General features: G+C 35.5%; 1 protein-coding gene across 10 annotated transcripts in view; it reads right to left on the bottom strand.

Moving 5' to 3' along the window:
- ANKRD26 (ankyrin repeat domain 26) overlaps window positions 1-16,022 on the bottom strand; it is an 89,374-nt gene that overhangs the window by 38,428 nt on the left and 34,924 nt on the right. For 7 of the 10 annotated variants that reach the window (XR_003795895.1, XM_029237769.1, XM_029237768.1 and 4 more), the window contains 5 exons: window positions 15,836-15,864; window positions 15,671-15,743; window positions 7,583-7,840; window positions 5,061-5,143; window positions 933-1,081 (listed from right to left, as the gene is read on the bottom strand). Coding sequence is in view for 9 of the 10 variants with exons in the window: in XM_029237769.1 (XP_029093602.1) it covers window positions 933-1,081; window positions 5,061-5,143; window positions 7,583-7,840; window positions 15,671-15,743; window positions 15,836-15,864 (592 nt within the window). In the remaining variant the exon portion in view is untranslated. Of the gene's footprint in view, window positions 1-932; window positions 1,082-2,805; window positions 4,257-5,060; window positions 5,144-7,582; window positions 7,841-15,670; window positions 15,744-15,835; window positions 15,865-16,022 lie in introns of those variants that run through there. The other 3 variants (XM_029237771.1, XM_029237772.1, XM_029237777.1) reach the window with 2 other exon arrangements.

The raw sequence follows: 16,022 nt of genomic DNA, 5'->3' as shown, positions 1-16,022 counted from the left end.
TGAATGAAATGAAAAATGCAATAAAGAACACTGACAGCAGAATGGATCAAACAGAAGAAAGAATCTGTGAGTTAAGAGATAGGAGCTTTGAAATAATCCAATCAGAGAAGAATAAAGGAAAAAAGAATGAAAAAGTGGGAAGAAAGCCTACATGAATTACCAGATACTATCAAAAGAAATAATTCATAAATCATTGCAGTTCCAGAAAGAGAAGATAGGGAGAAGGTGGCAGAAAGCTTATTTAAAGAAAAAATGGTTGAGAACTTCCTAAACCTGGGGAGAGATTTGGATATCCAAGTTCCTAAAGCTTATAGGTCACCAAACAAACTCAACTTAAAGAAATCCTCACCAGGAGACATTATAACAAAACTGTCAAAACTCAAAGACAAAGAGAGAGTCTTAAAAGCAGCAAAAGTAAAGAGGCTTGTAAATTATAAGGGAATCCCCATAAGTCTATCAACGGATTTCAAGAGAGTAGGATGACATATTCAAAGTGCTAAAAGAAAAAAACTGCCAACCAAGAACACTCTATCCAGAAAAGTTGTCTTTCAGAAATGAAGGAAAGATAAAGACTTTCCCAAACAAAGCAAAGCTGAGGGAGGTCATCACCACTAGACCTGCCTCACAAGAAATGATGAAAGGAGTCTTCAAGCTCTAATCAAAGGACGCTAATTAGTAACACAAAATATATTTAAATATACAACACACTGGTAAAGGTAAGTATACAGTCAAATCCAGAATACTCTAATACTGTAATACGGTGGTGTGTTAACCAATTAACTCTAGTATTAAGGCTAAAGGACAAGAGTATTAGAAATAACTATAACCCTAGTAAAATATAAAATTTGTTAATCATGAACATTAGCTCAAATGAGAACTTGTTTTATAGGAAAATAACAATTATCTATTGTTAAGTACTGACATAGGCTTACCTATCAGAATCTTCATTCTCCATGGTAGGAAACTGTTGGTTATTAGTTTTTCTGCTCTTTCTCTGTTGAATTAGTCCACTATCATCATCATATATGTTTTCTGATACTTCCATTTCACTACTTTTGTGCTTATTCTTTTCTTCTTCAACCTTTAATGAAAGTTTGACACTACATATAACTGTTATCACCTTATTCATTATAAAGACCTTTTCATTTTCATTAATTATTTGACTCAGAGTTTGCCCCGGTTTTAAGCAATAAAAATAGTTTTGTGCTTACTTTAATTTTTTTTAATTACAAGTCACTGAAATTTTTGTAAATTCTGCTTCTTTCTGTTTGAGGAAAAGAAATAAAGTTTTAAAAATTTCAAAAAGGGCTTTTTAATGTTGTGCAGCTATTCACATCCACTCTTCCCCGTCTGATGGCAGAGACAGAGAAATAAAGAGACAAAGACACAAAATTTGTCCTCTTCGGTCTTTACCGCCTGGATTTTGCATTAAACAGCCAAATTTAGAGGATGTGACACGTTGGTGCTTCAGTAACAAAAAGGAAACATTCTTCTTTCTGCACTGAAGCTATTCTTCCCCCACTGCCTTTTACAATTCTTTTTCCATTTGGATCCTGGGAATATCAAAAAAGTGACGGTGTTCACTAAAATATATGAACCAAAGTTTACCAAAAAACAGGAGTAGAGTGAAATTAATGAATTGTTAGTTAGTGTGGAACTCTGGAAAATGAGTAATGCCTCCCAATTTCACATTCAATAACCATGAAATTTTATAGCTTAAGGGTATAGAAGTAATTATCTACTTTAGCTCCACTATTTACCAATAATGGGAATAAAACCAAGAAAGGTTCAATGATTTGTCCAAAGCCCCTAAAGTGGCATTTCCTAGCATTTCATGGCACCAAAAGAGATGATACAATTCTGTAACCCTGAATCTGATAAATTACCAAATGAATTCATCAAATTAATCAGATAAGTTAAAAGTGTGACTTTGGCAAAGTAATTTAATGCCTCAGTTGGGGGTAGGGCTCATCTCTTTTTCTTTTAAAGGAGAATATCTACAGATTTTTGTCTATCATTAAAACTCAGTCAATGCACCTCTTACACAAAAGAGCAAACAAACAAATTAAAAAATCTATTACTGGAAGGAAAAAAAAACTCACCGCACGTCAAAACTCAGTTTTCTCCTTTGGAGATAAATACTGATTTTTTTTGCTGAGGGTTTATACTACCTATATGATAAAATCATACATGTCAAAACTTACCACATTTTATTAAACAACATAATGTAAAGGTCTGACTCAACAGAAACATCTGAGAGTGGTGATTAAAGAATACGTGGGAGTACATGTATTTGTTATTAAAAATATCTTGAAGTGGCCATGTTGGAATTCTAAGTGCCAAGGGATTGAGTAAAGCAGAGAAGATCGCACACACTAAAGCACAATAAAGAGACTAGTTTAGCGGGAATACGTGTTTATGTCCCTTCTTTCAGTCACTGCTTCCTTCCCATACTATAGAAGTGTAATTTATATTTAAAACCCAATAGATTTTTAAAAACCTCCAAACCCTAGCTGATTATATTTCTTAAGCAATTTCCTTTGTGCTTATTCTGGCTCAGAAGGTCACACGGTATGTAGCTAAATTAGTTTCCCAGTTCATATGAAAGACTGACAGAGAGAGACTTAAGGTTGATTAAGGAACAAAAGCCATGAAAATAGTTTCCTATTATTTAGATGGCAGAAGTAATCTATTTCTACACAATTACCTATTTAGCTGACCCCATTTTATTAATAAGTGGAAAATCAGAATGGATCAGATCATTGATAAAGAGAAAGAACAAAGTAGCAGCAAATGAACCTCTACCTCTTTTTGAAGTTGAATTTTCTCTTTTTCCAAAGCCAGGAACTGTATTTGTAACATGCCTATCTCATTCTTAAACCTTTGCATATCTTGCTGTAATTCTTCATTTAGATACACTTTGGATGTTCTGTTACTATTCGGTGGAGAAGAACTCCCATTTTCTAATTCAGGTTCCATGCTTTTATAGTTATTAGCACTGCAATTATCTGCAAGCAATGGCTTCTGGAACCAGTCTTGTATTGGTTTGGTTTTCTTATAAGTATTTGTAACAGCAGAAATATCACGACTTTTTATTTGAATCATGTGTCTCATTTCATTGGAGCGGGCAAGCCATAAATCAAAAAGTCTTTGGGGATCACTAGACTGAGGTATACATCCGGTGTCTAATTTCCAATTAGTGTTATTTTGGTTCATATTTTGTACCATTTGCATATCAAACTCTTGGTCTTCTTGCACTTCAAATGTAACTACTGGGTCCCTTACTTTTTTATTTTTTGTATCATTATAAAAACTCTCCTCATTTTTGTTAAAAACATGTTCAGTGTCTGGTTTATCACTTTCATAGTCTAATTTATTTTCATTTAAATAAAGCTGTGAAGATGATGGGCAAGCATGTCCCCAGTACCCAGAGGTTAAATAAGATGGAAAAACATTTTCAAGACTGGGTTCTTTTTGTTCAGGAAATGTTTGGAATGCTAGAGAGACAGATACTCCAAATGCATCTTTTGCCTCACAGTCAGGTATATTATTTGTCAAATTAGAAGGTATTTCCTTTATGTTTGCTCCTTCTTTAGGGGTATCATGTAGTGGCTCTTCCTCAGGACAAACAGTAATTTTGTATTTTTCAAAAATTTCACCAAACTTCTGCTTTAACTCATTTGTGATGAGTTTTAAGTTATTTTTCCACTCTAATTTGCCTGGTTTGGTCCACATTTCCTCATACTTTTGTACACAAGGAAGTCCTGAACATACAGATATGTCCTCTCTATCACATTCATTATTCATTTCTGGTTCTTGAGGCATTTTTTGCAGATGCAAAAGCGGAAGATTAGTTGGCTTCATTTGATTTTCAGATGTCTTTTCTGTCAGGGTACATGTTTGTAAAATAACTTTATCCTTAAGTAATCAAGTATGGACAAAGAAAAATTAGAGAATAATTAAAATTCAACCGTTAAACTTCTTAATCTATGTTTAGCTACTCACAAATCACTGGATTACAACTAAGAAGTGAAAAATAACTTGCCTTAGCCTAAAACAGGAGAAAAACATGAACTCACAAACCCAATTTTGTCACTGTTTGTTTGAACTAAATAATTCATATATGTTAAATCTACCAAAAATTAATTAGGAGATGATTTTTAATGTTACAAAGGCTTCCTTACTTAAAAATATTTCACCTCACCGTACCTTAAGAGTCCCTATGTGCACATAAGGATTTTTTTTAAGGACTAGTAACTGGAGAATAGACAAACCTTAAATTACTAGGAGCCAAAATCAATTAACACCAATCAGAAAGAGGAACAAATTCCTAAATTTTAATGCAAATTATATACTATGATAGTATTATATATTGATATAATACCTGCTTTCATTCAGTTATATTTTATTCTAATATCCACTAATGAAAGTGGATAAAACATTGTTTAATAATATTTACTGGTTTCCTACCCTGAAATGAAATAATTTAGAAAGTTATTGTTTGTACCCTAACAACAAAGGTCCAATTCTGGAAGGTTTGATTCCTTAATAAGCAATAGGGTTGATTGTATGACCCCTTCTCTCCCTGAATGTAGTTCCTTAGGTTGATTACATAGAGGTCACAAGACAGAATAAATCTTTAATCTTGGCATTAGTGACTGGCAATTTGAAACTGCAAATTTTGAACAGCTGGGAATGATTTCTCCTTCCATGAATCTAACTCATGGACCATCATTGATATATTGTTCATAATTTCAACTGCTTAATCATACAATTCAGTATTTGATTATCACCTTCTTTATCATGTAAGGAAGAAGCAAACAATATTCAGGAAATTTTTTTGCCTCAATTCCAAGGACAAAGTTTAACTATAAATTATAATAGATTCTAACAATATTTTAAGCTTTGTAATTAAAGCACTATAAAAACTAAATATTAAATTATTATCTATTGATTCTAAGAGGTTAATTTTGAAAGGTAATTTCATTTGAACTCTGTTATGTCGTTAAAGCATAGAAAACAATATTGAGCCAGAAATTTACATTTACATTTTTACATACCTGTGAGTGGTTATTTTCACTTCCATCAAGCCTTTCTTGTGCTTCCTCCGATGTTATTTCTAAGTCTAGTTCTGCTGACAAATCTATATGTTTAGTTAAAATTAACTATTTAGAACAGTTAGATAAAAGACATAATCTTTATAAAAATAGATTTTAAAAAATTTATCAAATGACAATTTAAATTAAGCTTAATCTTTAGCTGAATATTTACTTCTTTAAGAAATACTTCTAATTACCTAAAACTTCAACTAACCATCTGGGAAATACCAGATGTCACCATGTTACAGGCACACAAACATCTCAAAGATTCATTTACAAATTCATCCACCAAACATCAATGAACAGAACAATCAAAAACCAAACAAAATTTAAAAATACAGGACAAACATATAAAGTCACAATATACTCTGTTCTCTACTTCATAATAGTACCGATTTAACAACACACCAAGCTTCAACTGCAACGTTATTCATGGTTTCCAAAATTACTGTTACTTTTCATGCTTTTATCAGTTCCTTAATCTGAAATGCTTTCCTCTACTCTTCTGACAAATTTCTTTTCATCTTTTAAGACCCAGCCTGCTTTGTGAAGTCCTCCTTGATTACAGTTCTCTTTCCCCAAATAGGTATCTCTTTCCTAGTAGCTACCTTAGTACTTTATAGATTTTTCTAGTGTATCTTCATCACCTGAACTGTAAATTATTTCTTCACGACTATCCTCTTTGCTCCTAGACTGTAGAGAACAATCTCTTGAAATCATCTTTATATACACAGTCTTTATTTATTTTACTCAATAATTATTTACTGAGTTCCTGCTCAGTACTAAACATTGCAGTTTAAAGAAGAATGTAGATAAAAGGTGTCAGGGATGGCTTTTCTAGAGATAATGCCTGAGCTGAGACTTACACAGTGAGGTCAGTCAGATTCAAGGGAATAGAGGACAGGAAAGGGAGAGAGCATGGAAAGCTGTAGCAAGACAGGGAGAGAAGCATACATAAAACAGGGTGAATATTTGTCTAAAATACAGGGATAGATGAGAGAGCATCACCAGCAGTTCAGAATTCCAGAGCAAAGGACAGACAGAAAGGGCTAGAGAGGGAGAGTCAGGTAGAAGTTAGATTATGAAAGCCTCGTGTCATTCTAAGATGGCTGAACATTAATATGCTTTAAAGAGTGGTTCACGATCACTGGTGCATTTGAGATAGATCACTCTAAATGCTGCGGGAGGGATGAATTTGAAGGCCATACAAATAAATAGAGGGAGACGAATTTGATGGCATTATAATGCAAAAAAAAGATGATGCAGGCCTACACTGAGGGACTGTTTCCAGAAATATTTAAGATATAAAATTACCAGGACCCAGCATAGAATAAATCTTTATTAAATAAATAAATGCACGAATCCTGGGTCCCTCAAGAACTAGACTCTGCTTATTACTTTAAAAGGTATCAACTGAGAAGAGAAATGATCTGCATGAACTCTTTTAAGTTGCTTGTATTTAGTTTCCAGTTTTCCTGTTTCACATCTTCCTGTGTTGAGGGGGCTCGTGTAGGTGTTTCGTTTGAATTCGTGCTTCTTGGACCTACCAAGCTCATGGAGAAATGAGAGCAAACAAGTCACTTGTATAGATAAAAAAAACTTTGAGTTTATAGCTTGTAGTCACTACTCTAGGAGATAACTGAGAATCTTTTGTAAATGTAACATTAATTCTACAGGTAAGGAAAGACAAGAGGATAAAACTATAGGACTGGAAAAAGAAAACAGTGTATGATTTATTACTATAGCCCTGATCATGTGATGGATCAAGGGCACTAAATTAATTGGTATTTATGTAGAACATATATTAGGTGTGGTTAATCAATAGACTGGGCATCCTAGTAGAATTAGAATTGATTTTCCATATACTATTTTTAAATGATCAGCACTCCTTAAAACCAATATCCCTTGTGAACTATTAATTCATTAAAAATAATAAGTTGATATACTATGCGGACACAGCTAAGAAGGAGGGACTATGTAGCAATCCCCAATGACTCCCATTACCGCCGGGAAAGCCAATTCTAAAATATATAAACTCATAGAAAATACAAGAAATAGTTTAGTGTTTGGTTTTGGAGGTGCTTTTTTAGTTACATTGAATATAGTTATAACTAATACTAATGAATTCAGAGCTAAACAAAAATAAAGCTAAAAAAACTACATTTTGAGAAAGGAATCTTGAGATGTCTACCTAGGTTTCCCAACTAGTCCCAAAATTCTAAATATAATCCTGCTACCCACTCTCAGGTGTATGCTAAATACTAGCCTAACGAATCTCTCTCCTAATTCTCTTTGTTATTTATTATGTTGCTTTGGTCAGAGGAAGAATGCAAACGTCTTGCTAAAAGACGTTTGGCTGCAGGTTGAATAAAAGGAGTAAACACAAAGCAGATTTTGCCACAAAATGATTTTGGAAACATCAGGATTATGGTGAAGCCATGCCGAGGTGGCCTACGGTTGAGTGCTCTGTGCTTATTTATTACCTTGTTTGCTTTCTCTGTTTTCTGGCAGTTGTGACTCACACAGGTCATGGAGCGTGTAATTCCCTAACAGAAACACCGCTCCGATATTAATCTTTTCTTTATCTATTAAGGTCATCTGTCCAAATTCTGTGGCTGCTGACTGATTTTTGGTCATTGATTGTGACACAAATGGATATTTATCATCAACTTTCAAATGCCCGGCTCTCTGACAAGTCTCATTATTGAGCGTCAAACTAGCAGAATCCCAATCTGAAAAATCTGAAAACAAAGTTTCCATTTATTAGAATGTGAATACTAATACAAATTTGACTAACCTGAACAAATTCTTTCTTCAGAGAAGCAGTCCCATGTCCTCCTCTCCCCCCAAACACACTACTCCTTCATAGCTTATTGTATCTTACACGTCATTGCCATTCATATAGATATTTTAACTACTGCCTCTCATTTTTTCTACTTTTTTTTTTTTTTTTTTGCCTTACGCGGGCCTCTCACTGTTGTGGCCTCTCCCGATGCAGACCACAGGCTCCAGACGTGCAGGCTCAGCGGCCAGCTCACGGGCCTAGCCGCTTCGCGGCATGTAGGATCTTCCCAGACCGGGGCACGAACCCATGTCCCCTGAATCGGCAGGTGGACTCTCAACCACTGCGCCACCAGGGAAGCCCCTCATTTTTTCTACTTTTTAATTTTCTAGTATTACTTACTTTGATTCACCCATCAATCTCTATTATATATTCTGTATACCATAAGAACTTTATTAATAATTATGTTTCTTCAACATATGAATTTTTTCATTAACAAAATTATGTCTAACCATTTATTTTATGTTTAAATATGCATGACAGTATTGTGTGTTCCAGAGACATGGGTTTTAAAAAATCTTTTAATGAATGGTACTACTTTAATTACAATGAGATGGACTTTCCTCAATGTACCAATGTATCTTTAGAAATCATTTTTTAAGCCTTGGATAAATATCATAAATTTACAAAAGAAATGATAGCCTTGAGTGACTAATTGTTTCCAGGTAAAAATAGGATAAGTCTAGGTCCACACTAGATCAAAAAAGCATACAGTGCCATGAGACAGGAAATGAATACATAACAAAAATATTTTTCTTTTTTTTAAAGAAAGTAAAATTGTCAGATTTAAATTTCTTAAGACAAATCAGAGCTGAACCAAGATGGTGGAGTAGAAGGATGTGCTCTCACTCCCTCTTGTGAGAACACCAGAATCACAAGTAGCTGCTGGACAGTCATCGACAGGAAGACACTGGAACTCACCAAAAAAGATACCCCACATCCAAAGACAAAGGAGAAGCCACAATGAGATAGTAGGAGGGGTGCAATCACAGCAAAATCAAATCCCATAATTGGTGGGTGGGTGACTCATAAACTGGAGAACACTTATACCACAGAAGTCCACCCACTAGAGTGAAGGTTCGGAGCCCCACGTCAGGCTTCCCAATCTGGGGGTCCGGCAACAGGAGGAGGAATTCCTAGAGAATCAGACTTTGAAGCCTAGTGGAATTTGATTGCAGGACTTCGACAGGACTGGGGGAAACAGAGACTCCACTCTTGGTGGGCACACACAAAGTAGTGTGCGCATCGGGACCCAGAGGAAGAAGCACTGACCCCAGGAGAGACTGAACCAGACCTACCTGCTAGTGTTGGAGGGTCTCCTGCAGAGGCAGGGGTAGCTGTGGCTCATCATGGGGACAAGAACATGGGCAGCAGAAGTTCTGGGAAGTACTCCTTGGCGTGAGCCCTCCCAGAGTCTGCCATTAGCCCTACCAAAGAGCCCAGGTAGGCTCCACTGTTGGGTTGCCTCAGGCTAAACAACCAACAGGGAGGGAACCCAGCCCCACCCATCAGCAGTCAAGCAGATTAAAGTTTTACTGAGCTCTGCCCACCAGAGCAAAAGTCAGCTCTACCCGCCCCCAGTTCCTCCCATCAGGGAACGTGCACAAGCCTCTTAGATAGCCTCATCCACCAGAGGGCAGACAGGAGAAACAAGAAGAACTACAATCCTGCAGCCTGTGGAACAAAAACCACACTCACAGAAAGACAGACAAGATGAAAAGGCAGAGGGCTATGTACCAGATGAAGGAACAAGATAAAACCCCAGAAAAACAACTAAATGAAGTGGAGATAGGCAACCTTCCAGAAAAAGAATTCAGAATAATGATAGTGAAGATGATCCAGGACCTCGGAAAAACAATGGAGGCAAAGATTGAAAAGATGCAAGAAATGTATAACAAAGACCTAGAAGAGTTAAAGAACAAACAAACAGAGATGAACAATACAATAACTGAAATGAAAACTACACTAGAAGGAATCAATAGCAGAATAACTGAGGCAGAAGAACAGATAAGTGACCTAGAAGACAGAATGGTGGAATTCACTGAGCAGAAGAGAATAAAGAAAAAAGAATGAAAAGAAATGAAGACAGCCTAAGAGACCTCTGAGACAACATTAAATGCAACAACATTCACATTATAGGGGTCCCAAAAGGAGAAGAGAGAGTGAAAGGACCCGAGAAAATATTTGAAAAGATTATAGTCGAAAACTTCCCTAACATGGGAAAGGAAATAGCCACTCAAGTCCAGGAAGTGCAGCAAGTCTCATACAGGATAAACCCAAAGAGAAACATGCCGAGACACACAGTAATCAAATTTGCAAAAATTAAAGACAAAGAAAAATTTCTGAAAGCAGCAAAGGAAAAACGACAAATAAGATACAAGGGAACTCCCATAAGGTTAACAGCTGATTTCTCAGCAGAAACTCTACAAGCCAGAAGGGAGTGAAATGATACACTTAAGTGATGAAAGGGAAGAACCTACAACCAGGATTACTCTACCCCGCAAGGATCTCATTCAGATTCGATGGAGAAATCAAAAGCTTTACAGACAAGCAAAAGCTAAAAGAATTCAGCACCACCAAACAGGCTCTACAACAAATGCTAAAGGAACTTCTCTAAGTGGGAAACACAAGAGAAGAAAACGACCTACAGAAACAAACCCAAAAGAATTCAGAAAATGGTCATAGGAACATACATATTGATAATTACTTTAAACGTGAATGGATTAAATGTTCCAACCAAAAGACACAGGCTTGCTGAATGGATACAAACACAAGACCCATATATATGCTGTCTACAAGAGACCCACTTCAGACCTAGGGACACATACAGGCTGAAAGTGAGGGGATGGAAAAAGATATTCCATGCAAATGGAAAGCAAAAGAAAGTTGGAGTAGCAATACTCATATCAGATAAAATTGACTTTAAAATAAAGAATGTTAAAAGAGACAAGGAAAGATACTATATAATGATCAAGGGATCAATCCAAGAAGAAAATATAACAATTATAAATATATATGCACCCAACATAGGAGCACCTCAATATATAAGGTAACTGCTAACAGCTGTAAAAGAGGAAATCAACAATAACACAATAACAGTGGGGGACTTTAACACCTCACTTACACCAATGGATGGATCATCCAAAATGAAAATAAATAAGGAAAGAGAAGCTTTAAATGACACAATAGACCAGACAGATTTAATTGATATTTATAGGACATTCCATCCAAAAACAGCAGATTACACTTTCTTCTCAAGTGCACATGGAACATTCTCCAGGATAGATCACATCTTGGATCACAAATCAAGCCTCAGGAAATTTAAGAAAATTGAAATCATATCAAGCATCTTTTCTGACCACAATGCTATGAGATTAGAAATGAATTACAGGGGAAAAACGTAAAAAACACAAACACATGAAGGCTAAACACTACGTTACTAAATAACCAAGAGATCACTGAAGAAATCAAAGAGGAAATCAAAAAATACCTAGAGACAAATGACAATGAAAACACAACAGTCCAAAACCTATGGGATGCAGCAAAAGCAGTCTTAAGAGGGAAGTTTATAGCTATAGAAGCCTACCTCAAGAAACAAGAAAAATCTCAAATAAATAATCTAACCTTACACCTAAAGGAACTAGAGAAAGAAGAACAAACAAAACCCAAAGTTAGCAGAAGGAAAGAAAACATAAAGATCAGAGCAGAAATAAATGAAACAGAAACAAAGAAAACAATAGCAAAGATCAATAAAACTAAAAGCTGGTTCTTTGAGAAGATAAACAAAATTGATAAACCATTAGCCAGACTCATCAAGAAAAAGAGGAAGAGGATTCAAATCAATAAAATTAGAAATGAAAAAGGAGAAGTTACAACAGACACCACAGAAATACAAAGCATCCTAAAAGACTACTACAAGCAACTCTATGCCAATAAAATGGGCAACCTGGAAGAAATGGACAAATTGTTGGAAAGCTGTAACCTTCCCAGACTGAACCAGGAAGAAATAGAAAATATGAACAGACCAATCACAAGTAATTAAATTCAAACTGTGATTAAAAATCTTCCAGCAAACAAAAGTCGAGGACCAGATGCCTTCACTGGTGAATTCTATCAAACATTTAGAGGAGAGCTAACACCCATCCTTCTCAAACTCTTCCAGAAAATTGCGGAGGAAGGAACACTCCCAAACTCATTCTATGAGGCCACCATCACCCTGATACCAAAACCAGACAAGATACTACAAAAAAAGAAAATTACAGACCAATATCACTGATGAATATAGATGCAAAAATCCTCAAAAAAATACTAGCAAACAGAATCCAACAATGCATTAAAAGGATCATACACCATGATCAAGTGAGATTTATCCCAGGGATGCAAGGATTCTTCAATATACACAAATCAATCAATGTGATACACCATATTAACAAACTGAAGAATAAAAACCATATGATCATCTCAGTAGATGCAGAAAAAGCTTTTGACAAAATTCAACACCCATTTATGGTAAAATCTCTCCAGAAAGTGGGCATAGAGGGAACCTACCTCAAAATAATAAAGGCCATATATGACAAACCCACAGCAAACATCATTCTCAATGGTGAAAAACTGAAAGCATTTCCTCTAATATCAGGAACAAGACAAGGATGTCCACTCTCACCGCTATTATTCAACATAGTTTTGGAAGTCCTAGCCTCGGCAATCAGAGAAGAAAAAGAAATAAATCTTAAAGATGCCACCAGAAAACTACTAGAGCTAATCAAAGAATTTGGTAAAGTTGCAGGATACAAAATTAATGCACAGAAATCTCTGGCATTCCTATACACTAATGATGAAAAATCTGAAAGAGAAATTAAGGAAACACTCCCATTTACCACTGCAACAAAAAGAATAAAATACCTAGGAATAAACCTACCTAGGGAGACAAAAGACCTGTATGCAGAAAACTATAAGACACTGATGAAAGAAATTAAAGATGATACAAAAAGATGGAGAGGTATAGCATGTTCTTGGATTGGAAGAATCAATATTGTGAAAATGACTATACTACCCAAAGCAATCTACAGATTCAATGCAATCCCTATCAAATTACCAATGGCATTTTTTACAGAACTAGAACAAAAAATCTTAAAATTTGTATGGAGACACAAAAGACTCCGAATTGCCAAACAGTCTTGAGGGAAAAAAACGGAGCTGGAGGAATCAGACTCCCTGACTTCAGGGTATACTACAAAGCTACAGTAATCAAGACAATATGGTACTAGCACAAAAACAGAAACATAGATCAATGGAACAAGATAGGAAGCCCAGAGGTAAACCCACGCACCTATGGTCAACTAATCTATGACAAAAGAGGCAAGGATATATAATGGAGAAAAGACAATCTCTTCAATAAGTGGTGCTGGGAAAACTGGACAGCTACATGTGAAAGAATGATATTAGAACACTCCCTAACACCATACACAAAAATAAACTCAAAATGGATTAGAGACCTAAATGTAAGACCGGACACTATAAAACTCTTAGAGGAAAACATAGGAAGAACACTCTTTGACATTAATCACAGCAAGATCTTTTTTGATCCATCTCCTAGAGTAATGGAAACAAAAATAAACAAATGGGACCTAATGAAACTTAAAAGCTTTTGCACAGCAAAGGAAACCATAAACAAGATGAAAAGACAACCCTCAGAAAGGGAGAAAATATTTGCAAACAAATCCACGGACAAAGGATTAATCTCCAAAATATATAAACAGCTCATACAGCTCAATATTAAAAAAACAAACAACCCAATCCAAAAATGGGCAGAAGACCTAAATTGACATTTCTCCAAATAAGACATACAGATGGGCAAGAAGCACATGAAAAGCTGCTCAAGATCACTAATTATTAGAGAAATGCAAATCAAAACTACAATGAGGTATCATCTCACTCACACCAGTTAGAATGGGCTTCACCCGAAAATCTACAAACAACAAATGCTGGAGAGGGTGTGGAGAAAAGAGAACCCTCTTGCACTGTTGGTGGGGATGAAAACTGATACAGCCACTATGGAGAACAGTATGGAGGTTCCTTAAAAAACTAAAAATAGAATTACCATATGATCCAGCAATCCCACTACTGGGCATATACCCAGAGAAAACCACAGTTCAAAAAGACACATGCACCCCAATGTTCATTGCAGCCCTATTTACAATAGCCAGGTCATGGAAGCAACCTAAATGCCCATCGACAGACGAATGGATAAAGAAGATGTGGTACATGTATACAATGGAATATTACTCAGCCATAAAAAGGAACAAAATTGGATCATTTGTTGAGACGTGGATGGATCTAGAGACTGTCATACAGAGTGAAGTAAGTCAGAAAGAGAAAAACAAATATCGTATATTAACACATATATGTGGAACCTAGAAAAATGGTACAGATGAACCGGTTTGCAGGGCAGAAATTGAGACACAGATGTAGAGAACAAACGTATGGACACCAAGGGGGGAAAACCACGGGGGGTTGGCGATGGTGGTGGGATGAATTGGGCGATTGGGATTGACATGTATACACTGATGTGTATAAAATTGATGACTAATAAGAACTTGCTGTATAAAAAAAAAAAAGAAAGAAAAAAACCTAAAAAAAAAAAGACAAATCAAAGAAAAAAGCAGGAAATGTAAAAGTGAAAGTTTAAATCCTGTTTCATCACAAGGGTCCCTTTATCATTTCACATCCATAAGCTCTGTGAATGGTTTAAAACAGTGGTTCTCAAGTGTCACCTGAGCATCCCTGGAGTCCCAAGACCTAATCATTCAAGGGGTCCAAGAGGCCAAAACTATTTTCACAATAACAGTAAACGTTATTTCCATTCTCATTCTGTTTTAAATGTACAGTGGAGTTTTCCAGAGTCAAGATATGTGATAACATCATAGTTCCAATGGCTAATAGAATGTATGATTGTGTGCGCTTGTATTTTAAAATTTTCAGTTTTATTTTCCAATACAGTAAACATCAGTAGATACAACCTACTTAAACAAAAGTTCCTTGGAATTCTCAATAATTTTTAAAAGTATAAAAGGATCCTATATCTGCCTCATAAAAAAATAACAAATAAATAAATAAAAGGATCTTAAAGCCAAAAACTTTCAGAATTACTGTTTTAAAAGATTGTGTCTATCAAATCATCATTAAGGTATGATTACTTTCCCCCACTTTTAATAATCAAAGACCACACACACACACACACACACACACACACAGAGTCTGCTAATCAAAACATCTGGTTGGCTTAAGCTCATCCGTGTAACACCACTAAAATGAAATAATTAAAGTTGAAATACAATTGACATGTTAGCAAGTGAAGCTTTACTCTAGGTAAAGGTCAGAATTCAAATAAGCATTTTATAAAACTGGAAAAATCTTAGACTCTAATAATTTACCTCTGAGAATCCCTAAGAAGTACAGAGATTCCAAACTGGGAACTTTAGGGTATTGAAACATACATAGAAACATGTGAGTTAAAGCTTACATTTTAAAAATATCTTTTTCTTATGCTTGTAAATATCCTGTTTTCAAAACATGGATACCAACAATAACACGTGCCTTATTTACGTCAAATCCTTCAATTAAATTTGCAAAAACAAAAGAAAAAAGAATTAGGAATACGAAGGCTGTGAGCATTTCAAATATTTTAGTGTACCTCTCTCCAGAGGGAAATTTGCACTGCAGAATTTACCTGATCTGGATGTCTGCAAATCCTTCATTCCTACTGTTTTATTAGGAACAGAATCTTTCACTCCAACTGCAGGCTGAATGGGTTTTGAAACAAGTTGATTAATAAATAATGCACATTTGATACAATCTGTAGTTAATAATTCAAGATAAAAATATAAGTTTTTACCTTCAAGTGAGGATATTTTTCAGGAGAATCTAAAAGGCAAAAGGGACATAGAATCAATTACACGTAACTATGAAAGCCACCTATATATTCATGCAGTTAGTACTGAGCAGAATCCTCATGCTTGGCCTTGGCAGTGAATACTTTAGGTTTTGGTGTTTTGTTTCTTGGGGGAAGTTAGGACGGCAAC

The sequence above is a fragment of the Monodon monoceros genome, unplaced genomic scaffold, assembly GCF_005190385.1.
Source record: "Monodon monoceros isolate NGI ecotype Baffin Bay Population unplaced genomic scaffold, NGI_Narwhal_1 Super_Scaffold_21, whole genome shotgun sequence".
Classification (NCBI taxonomy): Eukaryota; Metazoa; Chordata; class Mammalia; order Artiodactyla; family Monodontidae; genus Monodon; species Monodon monoceros.
The sequence above is the reverse complement of the archived record's forward strand: the minus strand, read 5'-3'. Positions and strand labels throughout refer to the sequence as shown.